The sequence below is a fragment of the Pholis gunnellus genome, assembly GCF_910591455.1.
Source record: "Pholis gunnellus genome assembly, chromosome: 12".
Classification (NCBI taxonomy): Eukaryota; Metazoa; Chordata; class Actinopteri; order Perciformes; family Pholidae; genus Pholis; species Pholis gunnellus.
In genome coordinates, this window is record NC_136539.1 from 17,851,158 (window position 1) to 17,869,890 (window position 18,733).

General features: G+C 40.4%; 1 protein-coding gene across 1 annotated transcript in view; it reads left to right on the forward strand.

Moving 5' to 3' along the window:
* The window catches only part of thsd7ba (thrombospondin, type I, domain containing 7Ba), a gene marked incomplete at both ends in the record, with an annotated part of 112,231 nt that extends 98,544 nt beyond the window's left edge, over window positions 1–13,687 (forward strand). The window contains 11 exons of the mRNA XM_079170856.1: window positions 1,164–1,308; window positions 1,651–1,766; window positions 2,574–2,691; window positions 4,368–4,513; window positions 5,138–5,306; window positions 8,394–8,567; window positions 10,553–10,648; window positions 11,868–11,950; window positions 12,679–12,874; window positions 13,214–13,301; window positions 13,606–13,687. Coding sequence (XP_079026982.1) covers window positions 1,164–1,308; window positions 1,651–1,766; window positions 2,574–2,691; window positions 4,368–4,513; window positions 5,138–5,306; window positions 8,394–8,567; window positions 10,553–10,648; window positions 11,868–11,950; window positions 12,679–12,874; window positions 13,214–13,301; window positions 13,606–13,687 — 1,413 coding nt within the window. The remainder of the gene's footprint in view (window positions 1–1,163; window positions 1,309–1,650; window positions 1,767–2,573; window positions 2,692–4,367; window positions 4,514–5,137; window positions 5,307–8,393; window positions 8,568–10,552; window positions 10,649–11,867; window positions 11,951–12,678; window positions 12,875–13,213; window positions 13,302–13,605) is intronic.
* Window positions 13,688–18,733: the final 5,046 nt, after the last annotated feature.

Genomic DNA, 18,733 nt, shown 5'->3' on the forward strand with positions numbered 1-18,733 from the left:
TTTCCTTTATTTCTAACAATCAAGTTTTTATATCACTTGATTACAATAAAAGATTAAAATAAATGTCATGTAGCTTTGTTAACTCCAAAAAAACAGTCTTCTCCTTCCGCTAAGATATCATCTCTCCATGGCTTTAAAAGTATAATAAGTATTATTTAATCTTTGCAGAAACTACTCTTCTGAGTTATGTTCAACTTACCCATAACAGTTATACAGTGGCAGTTTAAAATCATTGCTGATATAATTTAAGAATCAATCTTCTCATATTTTTTTTTACAATTACACAATGTTCAAAAGGGCCATGCCAAGCATATAGGCTACAATCATGCTACTTTTATATCATCGACATGTCATCTCAAAAACAAGAAAAGGATTGTGGATGAGCAACAACAGCAGGTCATATTTTAATTACATCTTCAACAAAAACTATATTAGGTAGATGTTTCTCAAAGAAGACACAATGTGTAAGAAGCCAGGTTGTTTTGATAGCACCAAAGTAAAGACAATGATCTCACCTTGAACAGTTTTTTTTTTTTCTTTCATTAAATGTGTTTGTCAGGGATGAAAAAATAGTAATCTCAAAGAAAGAGTCGATGCTTTGTACCAGATTTAGCTACTATGTCAACTGCCATCCCCAATACTTCATGTCTACAAAATGATTTCCTTTGCTCATTTTTTTTTCATACTAATAATGACTAATGGTGACATACCCAGATCCATTCCTTACTTCCTCCCACATTTCAAAATACAAGTTCCCTGCTCAAAAAGCATGTTGTGCCACGAGGTTATTGTTCAGATATGGATTTAATCTAACACAGGGTATTGCTCTAAAGGCTTTGCTCTAAAGAATAACTTGATTTACCAATAAAATATGAAATGTATTTACCTATCACAGTAAAACTAAAATTGATGTTCCACAAAAAATATCTTCTAATTCACAACTCTTACTTTAGGTTGCCTGTATGATGACTCAAAGCATGATTACAATGTAATCATAATGTGTTAGTCAATACATGTGAATGCAGCAGACAGCTTTCAGTTTCTTTTGCCTACCGAAGGACCTCTTCATTCCAACCAGCTTCATCCCGTCTCCCTCATCTCTGAAAATAAACCTGTGCTCTTGACAAGTTCGTGTTTGTGGTGATGCTGTCATTGTTGTGCAGCAATGTCACAAAGGAACAGCACGTAACAGGAGCAGACACATCCTCCGCCTCGCAGCCTCGGAAAGCTCAGCCTGTCCAGAGCTGGTCCAGTCAGAGCCATGCATCCTCAACAGCACCTGCTTCTCCTACCAGTACAGAGTCTCAGGTAGGATGATCTGGACATCAGGCCGGAGTTACAAATGGATGACTTGTGATAGAGCAGCTCCCAGTAACTGGCAGTATAGGCTTTTTAATCCCAATGCAAATGTATTGAACCGAATGAATGTAAAGCAAGGCATGTGTGCTTGTCCAGGTTTGCTTGTGCAAGACGCGTTTCACAAAAAGTTAAAAATTCCCAAAATATCTGATTATTAGTTTAGCGCACTGTTGCTGGTTAGAACTGACAGTGATCCTGCTGGTATGGGCATACAAGCTGTTCTGGCAGTGAGACTAATATGTCCAGATATGTTGCTGTGTGTGTGTGTCCGTGCGTGTGTGTGTGTTGCAGACTGGAGTACATGCCAGCTGAGCGAAAATGCCATCTGTGGTCAGGGTTCACGTTTTCGTCTCGTGGACTGTATTCGCAGCGACGGCAAGATAGTGGAGTTGCAGAAGTGCAAGCAGGTAATCACTGTGTATAGTCTGGCCTTAAGTTCATAATGGCATCCCGCAGTTAGAAAAATTCTGATTTGGCAGTCATACAGATGTAATAAAAATAATTAGTTTTTGTTTCCGATGCCATATATTTGGAAGTCTTAAGCAATGTAGATAGGGCCAAATGACAGAGGGAAAATTGAAATGTCGTACTTGTAGTTTAGGGAGTTTTTTTAGGTATTAATTATTGATTAATGGTGCAACACTCCCCTTTTTCCTGTTTCCACTGGCTTATACATTATTGAAAGACCAGTTGCCCAATTTGTTCAAGTGAAAAGGTTGTAACACCTTTATCTTTCACGAAGCAGTTTGCCACCAAGCCAAAACGCAACTTAATTCAATTGCCTTGACTTAATTGTGCCAAGATAGATGGTGGTCTTAAAGAAGCAGCAAGTTACTGTAAATTAAATACCGCTACTTCAATTGCTGTAACATTTTATCACTGGTGGGTTGCAAAATGGTTTCAGTCGTGTTGCACAATCTGCAGTTAACTTCTGGTATACCAAGAATCACAGCACATAAAGGCTGTGATGTTGTCGTCTCTGTTAAGAATAATGTACATTAACAATGTGATTCCCTCTCAAAATAATTCAAAGAATGTAGCTCAATAACATTTGGAATCAAGGTTAATGATAAAATTGTTTAATTGCTACATCTCCACTGTCCTAAAATGAACTGCAGCACATTTACAATATGGAAATATGGGCGCTCCTTCTTTCTTCTTAGTGGAAATAATTAGCTATCCCCTCTCACAGCTCCTCTCTTGTGTTTCTACAGTTTGGTCTGACCAACAAGTGGAGGCTGTCGGAGAGCTGCGTGATTAATTGTCCTGTCAACTGCATTCTCTCTGAATGGTCGCCGTGGACGGAATGTTCGCACACCTGTGGTAACCAAGGTAAACAAACTTTAGTCGAAACCAATGGGAGCGCCAACCTGATGAACAGACACAGAGTCGACCACATGTGCAGCGCCTCATTATTCCTTCTACTTAGGCATTCACCAAGATTTTAAATTGTGCATGAATACATTTAAATGCATTAAAATATTTACGAGAGTGTGTCATCCACACCCTTATTATGTAGGGAAACAGTGTGCTGCTGAGGTTTGTTTCCTATATACTATATAGGTATATATATCTATATAGATGTATAGATATATATCTATATATATCTATATATAGATATATATCTATATATAGATATATAGATATATAGATAGATGCTGTATGAAGCCCAGTTTTATTAATTAACATGAGGTTAGATTTTAAGAACAGCAGGTTGACATTAAACTAATTTTATACAGCTCACCTTTATGGATGTCATAAATGATTCAGTGTTCCTAAATAAAATATATACCCTTTCTCTGTATGAATTCAAAAATGCACTTAGTAATCACAAACCTGTGGCATGCTCGTCATCGCTTTGAGAAACCCATGTTATAACCTCATGCGCTGTACAGGAGTTAATGATATAACCTTGATGCATGCATTGTTTCTCAGGGCTCCCAAAGCCAACCGTGTGTTATTATCTCAATTAGACTCAAAAACAGCATCTTCTTAGGTTCATTAATTTTAATGTGTCGTCGACTGTCTCTCACGATCCACCCCTCATTCCAGTAAGCGTACACTTACACAGGCTTTCAACTGGGGATTTAAACTCAAGACTCTCTATCTGTCTCTCTCTGCTCTGTCACTGGTGCTGTGACTCTGTTTCTGCCACTCTCTCTCCCTCTCTGTTCATTCTCACACAATGTGAAACACATCTGTCAGCCTTGATGAGGGATTTGCGTCGTATCTGTGTCACACGACGCAAGGATCTTGTTCTGTCAGGATCTCGTGGGAGCGCTAATGTTTTGGTTTGATTTTTGAGATGGCAGAGCTGAATGTCCTTTTGCTGTGTCTGCCCGGGGCCCATGGAGCTCAGCATCTCCCCTGGCATAACACAAACACACACACAGCTTCTGTCTTAACTGGATGGCTGATGGAGGCCATGCCTTTGCTGAGCCTCAGAGGACCCAGACACTGAGCTGTTACAGCATAGCAAACCCACTCTGTGGCCAGCCCTTTTAAGTGTTGCCATTTACCAAACTTTCCCTTCCACCTATTATGAATGGCTCTCTTGAGCAAAACACTTGTGTAGGAACGTATTTGATCTGAGCATAAAGTCGCATGGTGAAGCAGATTTATGGCACTTATTCCAGTTTGTCATGAGGAAAATATTTCATGAGCTAAAGAGAAGGCGCAGCCTCTTTTCACTCCTAAATAAATAGACCTCATTCATTTCTGCCACTCATTATTTTATGGGTCCTTATGTTTGTGTCATGATGTAATTATAGTTTTCTAGACTCACATGTAGTATAGTCCTATGACTCCCACAGTGTTTTTGTTCTGTATTCACACAGTGTGTCATGTTGAAAGTGCCCCTGAATGTCACTATGTTTTTGGATTCATACATACAAAGGCAAAAAACGTATTCGGTTTGAACATCGATGCGCTGCACACACAGTTTGCAGGCGCACTTGGGCCTCCTCTGATCTCTTGTTCCTAACAGTGTCTGCCTTGATGTTCTGCAGGTCAGTCTGTGCGCACCCGGAGAATCCTGCAGGAGGCTCATGAGGAGGGTCGGCCCTGTCCCAATCAGCTCACCCAGACCAAGCCGTGTCCCATAAGGCCTTGCTATACATGGCTGCTTAGTGACTGGTCCCCATGCACTGTGGAGGTATGACCTGCACTGTGAATGCACGAGGGTTGTTGTAATATTCCGCTATAAACGCTGGGGAAAAAATAAGAATGCTAACAAGTAAACATGGAATGCAAGTTTCAAAATTATCAAAAACTTGGCTTTGTAAATGTTTTATGGAGAAGGAAATGGATTCAACATGTTTGTTGACTTCAAAAATACACACAATGCGCCTTTGGTGATTAATATTGAACAATGAAGAAACTTTTTTCTTTGCAAGAAAATTCCACAGGGCTTGAACCTCTTAAAGTTTATAAATGATTTATAAATGCAGACAAGCATTAATACCCAGAGAAATCTATGTCCCAAGGGTCGAAGATCAAAAAAACGTTTTTACACAAATTGGAAAAACAGCTCCATTAAGTTCAATAGTAGATATTCAATGGATTGCAATGTGAACCAGTTATTAGTAATTCTAGACTGGTGCAACTTCCAACTAGTTTAGCTACTAGTTTAGAAGCGTTCTTTCACAAACAGTTCATTATATTCGGCCGAGTCAAATAGACGGTCAGCGACGACTTTCCTCTTACCTAAAGTTAGGTTGAGGAAATATCTTTTGGTTGCCTTACAAAAAGATCATATTTGTCCATGTCGTTCGTGCAGGGTGCCGAGTGTGGTGAGGGGCTTCGAAGGAGGAGCCTGTCATGTGTCGTCCACAAGGGCAACTGGCCTGATTCTCCTCCTCAGCCAGTGGACGAGGAGCTTTGTGGAGACAAACTGCGGCAGCAGATCCAACAGGAGATGGAGCAGCCCTGCTTCGTTCCCTGTCCAGGTAAAGCTGCACTCAAATATACTGGAGTAACATCTTTGCTTTTCAAATGTATTGATGTTCAGTATATGAAGTGTTATTGCATGAAATTTTTATGTAATTCTGGATTGATAATGCCAAAAATGATTTGGCCTGGGTCACCTGTTCCATCATTTATCATCTTGTTTTTGAATGCAAACTCTCTTCCTGGAATCTGCCAATGCACTGTCCTCTCTGCAAAGTGGCTGACATTTGCAGCTGCTAAATAATTATTGCAAAATCAATAAAACTCATAGATTAACTAATGACCCTTTTACCTCTGCATTAACTGGTCGAACACGTCCAATAACAAATTAGAAATGAAACCCACGACGTCCACTTCGAGAGAAGAAAGTTCACATTTGTAGTTAACAGATTACCGAAGAGCATCAAAGCTGCAAAAATCAATAGTGAGCAACTAAACGAGAGACAGATTTTACGCTACAGTATGTAACAACCTAGAAATACATAAAGAGTGGAAAATCATCCTGTGCTACCTAAAGCAATCAACAGCTACAGAATTCTGCATGCAGAGAGCTTGTGTTCCAATGCAAAAGCAATGATTTCCCAACATGAATAATGCAACAACAGAATTAAACTAGTTTTAAATCAGAACATCCTACATTCATAGTTTTTTTTATTGCTATTGCAAAAGCAGTAGATGAAAAAATTAGGTTTATTCTAGTTTACCCTAATTCCTCATTTGGCATCACAATGATGAATACATTTAGAACGAAGATCTTACAAGGTGATGGCAGAGCATCATTATGCAGCTACAAATGTTACGGCCCGCTGTGGGCTGGCAGTGAAAGCAGCTTTGGCGCTCAGAGATAGCGAAGGAGCTACAGGAAAATGATGATCTATCTGTATGTGTCTACTACTGAAGTCATGACAATTTAACCCAACTTTATTTGAGACCTATAAAATGAAAGTCCACCACAAGTACACTCCCAGAAAAGTATGTTTAACTTGAGTTCCTGGATATAAATCTAAAGGGAAGCAATTGGCCCATCATCTTCCAAATACGAAATGTTCCCCTTTGCTACTAAATGGGAACTGCATCACAGCATTTCGAATTTAGACAAATTACACAACTAAACTGCATCATTTAAGCTCCACTGTCCTGGTAAATAAGAAGAAAATCAGGGGCTAATTACACAGAAATTACACATGAAACTGGAATGAATGGCCCTTCAAATATATTAGTACAGAGCTGTGCAGCTGCAGTCACTGCTGGAGATATGTGTCAGGAGACGATTTGGATCAACTCGTTTCCCTTGCAATTGTAACAGTGCTATCGCATTCACTGTTGGCAGTGTGCGGTACGCATCAAACCACTTGCACGCTGTTTTTGGTGATAGATAATGATAAAAATGCACCAGTGCTGGCAATGTACTGCTGGCACTTTTCCTGTGTGCCGTAGCTTAACGGTGGAGTGGACTAGATAGTGAAAACCTCTGAGTAAAAAGTCGATTTTCTGTAACTATGTTCCTGTTGCTTTTGTCTCCTCCATTGTTCAAGTTAATGAGGAACGTAACGCCAAATTCAGGCTCGATATACTGGCTCCAGTATATCGAAATTGAGACAAAAAGAGAACATAGAGATTTTGAAATTTAGTGAAACAACTGTCACACAGTGCTTTTAATTGATCATTTTGACAAGAAGATTAGAGACCTACGGCATGAAACGTCGACATGGTTTTTAATTGTGTCTGGTCAATCTTATCATTATAAAAATCACCACAGCAATGAGAAGCCAGCAGATCATAGTCGACTTGAATGACATTACAAGATTCCGACTGATGTTTTTTTTCTTTTATCCATATTTGGGCCACAGTGTGGATGTAGCTTTTTCCGTTAGCAAGGGAGCCGCTGGCCAGACAGCAATGACCTGCTTCACTTGGCTTTCCACACTAAAAATCAGTAATGAAGCTTTATTGTCCTTAGGCACAATTAGTTGGCGGGCAAGCCAGCTGCAAGTACTGGAATATATCTTTTTCTTTTTTTTAAAGAGAAGCAATCATTATTATCTGATAAAAAGACAAGTCTGATCTCCTTTGTCACGGCTCCAGCCACGCGAGGCTCTTGTTAGCTTTTGCTACGACGAGACCATCTTGCGAATTCTTGCTTCTGCTCATCTGTCTTTCACTCTCCTCTGATCCTCGCCTTGATTCATCACTCGACTCGCCTTTGCTGTGAGCCTTGGCTCAGGATCAGAAGTGTTTGATGGCCGGAGCAGATGTGTGTGTGTATTTGTGTCCATGTGTCTGTTCGTGGTAAGGTGGCAGGCGCAGTGCGGGGGCCAGGGGAGGGGTTTTAAAGCATGTATGTGATGTACAGCGTGTGTGGGTATATGTGTTGCTGTTTGCTGTGTTCTGCTGCTTTAGCCACAGCATGTTTCCACAGGCGTAGCAGCACGACTGATGGAGTCGATCCATGTAAAGATGAAAGATAATGATATGCGTCGATCCACAGACAGTCACTAATGGGCATTCGGGACAGAGAATCAGAGGGTTCTTCTGGCTGAGAGGCTGAGAGGCTGTAACAGCGGGTGATATTATCACTACATGCTGACCCTATCAAGGATATGCATAGGATACTAATGCTTGACCTTCAAGGAAACAAGTGTTTTTCATGTTATTTGTAGACTCACGGAATACATCAACCAGCGTTTACCCACTAAAAACATTTCCCAAATCAAATGTGCTTTGCTTCTCCTAAGAGACATGTTTCAGTATTGGGAGTTGTCTTTACAGTTGGGCTCAGAGTTATAGCTTGTATTGTATAATTTATAACTCTGGTGTGTCTATTACTTCTGAATACCCACTGGGCTGTCTGAGTAATTTGTTTTTGCGCATTTGGTACATTATCTGCTGCTGCTGTGTGCCGAAGTTGTTTCCGATCTTTTTTAAATGTTCCTGGAGCTAGCAGGGGAGCCATAAAATGTTCCCGGAAATAGTGTTGGCAAGCTGAATACAGACCACCCTCAAGCATCAGAAAAGACAGTCCGACAGTGTTATTGTTATTAAGTTGTGCCTATCAGTGATGCTTTTCTGTCTCTTTTTGCCCTCAGGAGACTGCCATTTGACTGTGTGGTCGTCTTGGAGCTCCTGCCAGCTGACCTGCGTGGAGGGGCGGAGTTTTGAGACCACTGGTCGTCAAGCTCGCTCTAGAGCTGTGATCATTCAGGTCATGGAGAACCAGGGCAGCTGCCCACATCAAGTGTTTGAGACCCAGCCTTGCAAAGGTACTGAGGAAAACATGTACAAATGTTATTGATGTGAGCTGTCTTAACATAACCTGATTTAAAAGCCTTACTTAAAGCAAATATAATCAATATTGTTATAAAGGATCACACAACTACTCGATATGAAAGTAGTTGATCGCGATGGACCTGCACTGAATGATCCTCCTGCCGCTGCTTTTCACCTCAGCTCTATAAAGCTTTATAGCATCTTTTAACTGTTTTCAGTCAATAAGCTCTGATAAACCCACCATATGCTACCTGCTCAGCAACAAACAGCAGACATACAAAGCTAATGACTAGCTGCTGAACGTAGTGGAGCATTTATCAGCTAAAGTGCCAAAGATTTCCCTCAGGAGCTGGTGGAGTCCAACAACACCTCAAGGAGAATGCATTTTTTGTCAGAAACTTCGAATGACTGCTAATGCAGCTTTATGTGTGCTTGAAGTGTAAATACTACATTGTTTGCGAACATGTTTGCTTTGCTGACCCTGAGAATAACTATACAAATCGGCTAATGAGGCTTATAAACACTTAAGATGAACTGTATTTTTTCACTTCTGGTTGAATGCTTCAAGGCTTTTACACCTGTTACCACACCCAGATGTGATGTCAGGGTGTACAGGGTGGACACACCCTGAGTACACTTCTACATCACTGCAGCCATGCGGTAAAACTAGGTTTTAATTGGTGTTAAGTTGAGCTTTATTCTCTCTATAAATGGACGGTCAATTAGTGGACAAACCTTGGATATTCAAGAATGAAAGCCTGTGATCCTCAAGATGGATCAATGAAGTGGAAATCGTCTATTAATACCCGTTCAGCTCACTGCAGGACTACTCTGGAGGGCCACAGAAAGATGCATTTCATTCCATTGACCCTGTAACCACACTCCAATGTTAACCAGTGTGTATGGGTTTAACGTAACATAACAGATATTATGGATCGCAGGCTCCTTTTTGGTTTCACTAATTATAAGCCTGTCTGTAGGTAAACGGCTTACAGATGCTACAAATGCATTCTAAATGGCCAGCCCCGGCAGCGATGTAATGGCAAAGTCATCATTGAAGCTGGGCCACACATTACAAATATGCTGAATTGGCTGTCATTTGAGTGGCGGTATTTGAACACGGCTGCTACACTAGTTATACAATTTTGATCGAAGATGGAGGCATCCGATTACTGACCGACCCAAGGGAGACGTGTGTGTATCACAGGGGAATTCTTTATGTATTTACTGGTTTTTTTGTATCTCGACTGCAGTTCTAAGTTGATTAACAGCCATTTTCATCACTTTGGCTTGACTCCTTGATTGCGCCTGTGTGCTGAGTTTATTTTTGTTCATATTATCATAGCTTATCTTCTCACCTGCCGTCGTGTCATTAAGTAATCTTGCACTTTTTCAATGCTGCACCTACATTCCTGAAGCTTATCAGCCACACAGTATTTAACCTCTTGCCGGCTCTCTTTTCCCTCATTAATTATCTGCTTTTACAATGTGCAATTATATTAGTAATTGTCAGGTACTTAGCATTCATAATAACCCTTCACACCTGTTTAGCTAAATATGTGAGGTGAGAGTTTCTCCTAGAAGTAATCTTGCCATGCAATTCAACACCACATGTGTGGCTTTATTTTCTTTGATTCATCAACTTAGGCTCAAGTGTATTTGACTGTTCCATTCTTCAAAACAACAATCCCCCTTAACTCAACCTAGGACAAGGAAATAAGAGCTTTCCTTCATACACCTCCAACCATGTTCTACTATGTAATTTCCTCCAAAGATATCTTTGTGTTGTAGCACCCTGCTTCAGATCTAATGGCGCAGTTTTCTTTTTGCTACAAACATAATGCATTGCCTTATAATTTGAAGTAGTGGGGCAGCGGGAGAAGTGGTGGTTACCACCCATGGGAGCCTGAGGAAAGGGCTGGACGCCCAACACAAACTGCTACTGAGCGCTATCTGTGCCTCTCTGCCATTGCTACAGGGGGGAAATGCCACAGTTACCAGTGGAGGACGGGGGGATGGAGCAACAATGAGAGAGCGGTGTGGTGTCAGCGCTCAGATGGTGTCAATGTCACAGGTGAGTAGTTGCCGTGTCTTCTGGCCACCTCAGAGGCGTCGTGCGGCAGCTTGCACAGAGATTCTTGTGGAAATATGAGTATCTATGTATATCTGGCCTAATGCACACGGCGGCTGAACGTGTCCCAGTTCTTTATTTGTTCCCCTGCACTGAACGGAGTCGGTGTGAACAGCAAAAAGCTGCACGGGGTCTCATATTTCTATGCAGCCATGGATCACATGGATATGCGCTGTAATATCAGATCGATTGATCACTCGAAAAAGGCTCTTGTAAGCGTTGCCATGACAGTCTGTGAATATTTTTTTCATTCATCTCAGCTCTCAATTTGGTAATTTTGGCAGGAGGTGCAGCTGGTTTAGAAATACTTTTGGAATGGATTTCCTTGTTCAGGTGTTAGCTGAAACATTTGGAAACAAGTGAGAAGGGTTTATATAAAAAGTGGATGTTATGTCTTTCTCAATTATTAATCTCAGTTTACAATATCATTGTACTTTATATGGGTTATCAATATGTACGATCAGTAACTTCGCCCCCTGCCTGAGAATCTAATGGCATCATTTTAAAATTGTGCACGGCAGCCTGCAGAGTGATGATCTTGTACTTTCTGTCTTTTGTACTCTCAGAAACACATAGAGCAACACACACTAACACACGCACACACACACCTACACACACACACACACATAAAGGAATAATTTTAGTATAGTGTTCTTGTTGAATTTAACACCTTATTTGATCTGCCCATACTCAGTGCATCCTCCATTGATTCCTCCTCTCCCTCTTAACTTAAGTAATCAATAAGCCAGACTCTTAGCTGGGAGGCTTTCAATCCATATAAAAATAATCATGCATTTGTATTTGTGGGAAGAAGAGCAGGCACAGAGGAACAGAACAAAGGTAATAGCGCTGTGGGAACGAAAGCTTTAGGCGAGCTTGATGTGCTGTAAATAGTTGGTGAATGTGATCTTATCGCTGTAAGGAAGTGTTTCTGGCAAATATGAGCCCAAAAGGAATAACCTTCCTCTGCAGAGAAGGCAAGATCCCAAGGCATTACTCTTTGATATTTTGACATGCAATTTTCCACGTTGGAATTACAATGTTCACAAATTGATCACAGGCCCCGATAGGCAACTGAGCCCATTAATCAGGTGTGACAGTACATTAATTTAGTGATCAATGGCGAAATGAACAGAAATAAGAACCTGTTGTCTTCCTTTAGGGGGGTGTTTCTCGCAGAAAAGGCCGACCACGGTCAGACACTGCCATCCTCCGTGCACTAAACCCTTCTCGCACTGCACACCGGTAAGATCATTTTTCTTTGATCAGGGAGCTGTGATCTGTGTAATTCACACTGTGTTTCTGCTTTTTCCTGCTGCTACCACATTCTAGGTAAATGGATTTTGACAAATGACATTTCTAATTATAAAGAACAGGCATTTAAAGAATCCATTAATAGCAATGGATTTGTCAATTGTCCGTGTCAATTAGGGATTACACCTAGATGGGGTAGAAACTGCACACAAGCAGCTATGAAAATGACAAAGAATAGACTCAGCTTGAAGTTTTACTGCCCCTTAGAGTACCCTCACCGTAACTGCACTCCTAAACAGTGAAGCACTGACTTAAGAAGCATTTTATGTGTTTTTTATAAAAGCATTTAGGATGCAGATAAAATTCCTTAGAAGATGTTAAAAATTAAAACCTGTAATGTGAATGCTGGGAGCTACTGTATTGCATTTGGTTCCAGTGTGTGTGTGTGTGTGTGTGGGATTGCGTGTGTGTGGGTGTGTGTGGCCTGGCTGGGGCTCATTTGTATCTTGTATTATCTTCAAATGCTGTTGTAATCTACCCTCTCCGGAGGTGTGGATAAATCAACCTCTGTAAAGGAGAAATTCTTTTAAAAGAGTAGAGCAGAGTAGTCTCTATGCACGGCAGACTGATTTGTAAGCAGTGTTTTGCAGCAATAGGAAAGTAACGATCTCAATTGTCCTGTGTTGGCTTTAAATGATGTTCTCCCCCCTCTAATGCAGAGCGGAGTGTGTGGGTGTGAGAAGGGTTACACTGAAGTAATGACCACGCACGGCTTCTTGGACTACTGCACCAGAACCCCGGGGGTGGACAACAATAAGAAAGCTGATGTGAAAACCAACTCTGGAAGATTAAAACCTGGGCCGTCTCAGGCCCAGGACCTTTTCAGCGAGTGGACCTTAAGACCGGTTGGCCCAGGTACTGAAATTGAAATCATCCTTACAGCTAGACCAGTGTGCCCGGGATCATCCCTGCCTTTGAACCTCTCTTTGTAGCTAGCATCACTGGGCCGGAGGTGGAATCCATTTTAGGGCCAATGTCTTTACTTTGGCTCATCATTATATGCTGTAAAGAAAAAGAAAAAAGGGAAAAGAAAAGCTCAGTTGATCATAAAAGTTAAATTGCTCCTCTGCAGTATGTTTTAAAACGACAACTCCTTATTCTAAAATGTGAGGGGGGAAAAAACATCCCCAGATGAAAGATGTAGACGTAAATATATTTAAAACTTTGTAATAAAACTGCATCTTGCTTGCACAGATGGAAGAGTAAAGCTGTGGGTTTACGCCGTGACTGCCGTTGGATTCATCCTAATACTCTTCATTATTGCATTATCGTTCCTGGTTTGGTATGTACTATATTGACTTCTTAAGCACAATTCCAAGAACAAAAGCACTATTGTAGGCCACACACATTGTAGGTGAAAGAGAGACTGAACACTGAGAGGAAAAGCTCATTCCGAACCATCTGCTCTCCTCGAAAAGAACCCTGTCAACTATGAGTTATATTCCTCACAGTATTTTGTCTGCTGTGTGCAGCTGCTATCAGATAATGGAATTCTTTGTAAAGACTGCAATCAGGTTGGGCTGCCCTGTGCTGCTAAGTCAGATACACTGTCATCTTTTTTTTTCTTTCTTGTCTATTTATTTCAGCAAACCATCCAAATCCACGAAGACGTCTCCCCCACCGCAGAAGCCCTTGACCCTGGCCTACGACGGTGACATGGATATGTAACCAGGCGGCTATACCTCACATGACGCGTTCGGCCTCAGACAGACTCCAGACTACGTTCTGTTTGTTAGCGAGCACGTCCGTCACATAAAGCTGACTGTTGGCCAGTTTGTGCTGGGCGATTATTTGCTGTAGTGCCAACTGTAATGCAAAAACATGCAGCGGACAGATAACGACGATTGCACCTGATTTGCTGCTGAGGGCAACGCGGCCCAGATTTTTGGCTTCAGCCGACTTTCCTCCTCTCCGAAGAAGAGGAACCGAAGCCGAAGATGGTACAAATGACCCAAAAGGCATCTAGACATAGGTAATAAATGGACCTCTAGTTTCTTTTTTTAACTGCTTGCAATGTGAACACACATTTCAAGCACTGGTTGCAACCAACAAGTCATGAGGACTCCTCAAAGGCGAAGACAAAGTGGATCCACAGGTGTTTTGAGTTTTTTGTGTGTGTGTCAAGAATCAGAGGAACCACCTGATTATTTGTCTGGTTTTTGTGTCCCGAGGGAGACAAATCATCTTGACTCAGCAGTCGCTCATGACGTTCAAAGACGAAACGATGGAACATTTGGCATTTGACTTTGTCTCATCACTGCTGGATCTTTGTGAATAGGAAATGTCACACGCCTTTTGGATAAACAGCCTTTTTTTTTTTGAATTTCTGAGAATAAAGGAGACGCTCTATGCACTACGTTAGTGCTGATTCACTTTGGTTTCTTTCCTTTCAAATGACTTTTCTAGTGTTTTAATTGTAATGCAAGTTGTTGCTGTCAGATTGTGTCTTGCTGATGATGCCATATGTTGTGTATATGTGGAGTACAAAAGCAGGTTGGCCTTGAGTTTAACAATACAATAATGCAGTAATTTCTCCTCCCTGATTCTCATAAGAACGTGACCACTGAGGCCAAAATAAGAACAAAAAACTCAAATTTGTGGAATTTTGTCCTGAATGATGGCAGACCGCTTCGACATCCAATGCAGTCAAGAATGAACTACTGTTGCGCCACAGCGCTGTGTTAGCGCTAAAGAAAGGTCTGGCTCCACACATTATCATTCTGCTATGGTGTGGGTGGAGGGGGGCGGGGGGGGGGGGGGGTCACTGTGGCTTGTTTGTATTTCTTTAAAACAATCACAATTGTCTTGGATGAAGAACAAGATGCGGCGACGGTACTCTTGCCGAATAGATAGCAAAAGGGGGAGGAGAATCCCAGCTGGCAGCCAATGGCAGGCTTTTACACAAAGTCTTCCTCTGGTTGGTCAGTTTAAGAATGAACAGAAAACAACATACACAGACCTTTAATGCAAAGTGTTAAATACCAGCATGATAAAGATCATACACACTTGTTCATCAAATGCAAAACAGAAAAAAGCACTGATCACCAAAGCAGATACAAGAATAGAGATTACGAATAATCCACTAGATCACGCAGTATATTTTTAGAGCAAATAGGCTTTACTTTTTTCAAAGGATGTCACACTTCATTTTCTTTTAACACCATTTATTACATCTAAATGCAAATTAAGATGACAGAACAAGGTGAGAAACTAGATTTTGATAGCTGTTTTTTTTTTCTCTGCGAAGGCTTAAAACATGAAAGTCAGCAAATACCAAATATTTGTGAGCACATATTAGTTAAGTAGATTATATCGCATTTCTGTTTCTCTAGCTCATGCACAAAAAATAAACAACTTTTTTTTTATTCAGCCCTGGAATTGTTTCAGATTTCCACTTATAGCACAAGACATACTACACATTTAGCATAATTTAAACATGCATCCTCTAGTGCATTATTCATACGGCCCAGTTGAGAATTACATTTCTAATACTTGGTGGTTTAGGTATTGAACAGAGTTTACGCTGTTTTCTCTTTCTGCCTCAACAAACTGAACATTTGGTCTTGTGTTATCTGACCTCCTTTTGAATGTATTTTACCAGTGACTCTAATCTTAATGGTTGTGCAAATATAGTTGCTACATGTTGTAACAATTGTATTTACACAGCTGATTGTATGTAAGCATGCTTGATCCATTTTGGCAGAAAGTGCTCCGAGTGGCCTTGCGAAGATTCTGTTTTACAAGTTGCCAAACATTTTTGGAGTATTTTCTTTTTGTAATATTTGGCCAACAAAGGGACATACAGTACGGTAAATGTTAAGTCAATGTGAAATCCAATTGTGAGATAATATCTAGATAACAGGATCAACGAATAGACAAGTTATCTGGGGCACATTTCCATTATAAAACAAAGAACAGCCAACCTCTCACCTGATTCTATTGGGTTATACCCCCCAAAAAAATCTAAAAGTATGTTCACTCATTGTTTACAGTACCATGCTATTTGTGTTACTATTGTGTGTACTTGGAGAGCTGGACAAAAGTGCAAATAAATTGTGGAACCATGTGAAAATAAAACCCTGCAGTCTGAGTGACATATTTGTGAGAGATGCTCTAGTCCTGCCCTGATCTTCATCGGCTCCTTGACTCTCAAAGTGTAATTGCTGATACAGGCTCCGAGGAAGAGTCCAGAATATATAAGCAGCTGATAAGATTCGTCTGGCCCTCCAGTCAGATTCCCACTCTGATAGTCCCAGGATGCTCGCAGGTCGTGAGGGAAAGTGTTTAAAACTTTCGTCTCATCGAATTCATTCATTTAAGACTGTCACTTTTGTTTAAGAAAAGGTTGAATTCAAACGCTTGGCATGCTTTGGGTGGAAAAGACGTGCGCTGATCTTGTCATGTTCAATTCATGTCATTTTAGTAGCTCTCAAGACACATTTGCAAGTTTCAGTGAAGACAATTAAACAGTGAAGGTGTCTAGTTTTAATCAGGATTCATCTATTTTTCACAAGTCGGAAAATATAGTGAAACTCAGTATGCCTATCAGAGAGCTTAATGAATATTTGGCAGAAATACATAACCTTTCAAAAATGATGAAAGTTTGTCATCATTTATTGCTGAGTTCGGCACCCCGACAGTGATGAACTTCATCCAGTTTTCATCACTTTGCTGGTGATGTTTTGTCTTTCCAAACAAAATCTTTTTCTGTATTTTGAATGATTTTTAGACTATATTTATATTAATGGAATTTAGCCTTTATTGAACATCAATTTTTGATGGTTCAAGAAAAACAGGAAGCCACGTGACAGAAGTCACCAGCTGGAATTGGACCAGGAATCACAGTTGCATGTTGCTTGCACAGACCTCTGAACCGGCCTGACCCTCCATATCTTTATGATACTAACATCAAGGTGTAATGGCCGAAGTGTCGTAAATGCCTGCAGCAGTCAATATAAATCAATAGGACTGTCTGCGATATGAAACAAGTGCTTTTGCCTTTGACTTTAGTAAATATATTTCAAACATTCATCTTCCCTTCAAGATGAATTGTAATAACTTTGCTGAACCTTTACATGGCAACCATTATACCTGCTAATCATCGGCACGTTAGCATTGTCATTGTGAGCATGCTGACGCTATCATTTAGCACAACGCACCACTATCCCCAACAGCTTCACTCTAGACTCATTAAATATGAGATTTGTGTACAATATTATATAATGTGTGTGTGTGCATATGAGAGAGAGACAGACAGACAGACAGACAGACAGACAGACAGACAGTTGTTTTACTTTGATATCTTTCAGGTACTGAATCAGACAGAGTTGGTTTGAATTTCTGCTTCATCAGTTAATAAAGGGAGTTCAATCCAAAGATGTGATGCTTGGTAGAAAGATAATTTTCCATCCTCTGCCTTGTCTTCTCGGTTTCAGCTGTCATTATTATTTGAGGGCTAACACCTTGTGATCTGAAAGCACAGAGGTGGCACATGGAGTGCAATGAGGTTGGATAGATAAGATGGAGCATGCTCATATAAAGAGACTCTGAAATTCAGCCTGGCTTGAACTTTGAGCCAGTGAAGGGAGGACACATTAATAATAATGGTTAAGTTCCTTAGTTTTAGTTCATGTTCGGGCTATAGTGTTCTATACCAGCCAAATGTTAAACATTTTCAAAAAGACCAGAAAATAGGATTTTTCAATAAAAACATTTTTCTTCAAGATGGAGAAATGATGATGTATTGGTTCTGTTAGGGATAACTAGATCTTCTCATACGAGTAAGGCTGCTGGACCTTCGCTGCTGCTAACTTTCGGCAGCGAAGTCCCACAAAAATGAGCTGGATTCGGTTTACAATCAAAAAGTATTTAATCTTACAGAAGCTAAAACAGTTGCAAACTGAATTACTCAATTTATGGAAATAAGTCCCGCGGGGCTGAGTCCTCACACGCCTCACCCAACAGCCCAACTAGTTAACTAGCAAATCCCTGTCTCACCCTGTTTCTGCCTCATGGCTTAAATCACTCTGTATACATGTATACGTTTAGTTCAATACATTCAATGATTGTCTTTTATGGTTCAGCACTTCTATAGTAAACATACTGTAAACATATAATACATTCCATAAGTATTTAGTGACATTCCACACACTTTGACATTTAATATATCGTGACATTTTCCTATCCACCACTAGGGGTGCTATTAATCATACTAACAATGCTTTTAATACTCCTCATAGTTCCTGTTAACCTCGGTCAGTTTTTAGAGAAAATGACATGAAGTAAACCTAAAGTAAAATTCACTTGTCTTAAGAAAATAAATTGTAATGATGATATTTTGGGGGTTCATTAGTGTGTGAATTGCAGAAAGGAAAAAAAAATGTCTTTGACATTTACATGATCATAACTGAAATATTAACATATAACACAGAAAATGTCCTGAAACAGAGTTTGTCTGATAGTTGTTGGGGTCACTAATTGAGACAATGAATGTACTGAGGATTCACTGATGTTCTTTAGAAATATTCACCACAGGGGCCCATGTCTAAAAATGGAAATGTGATAGTCTAAACAATTACATTATACACTTCTGGCTACTAAATCGTATCTGACTAAAATCTCCTCCCAGCATTCACTCCCTGAGATTATAATCTTATCAGATGGGGTCTGTGGCCTGATTACAATCTGATTTGGGTTACTGGCTTGTTTCCTGTC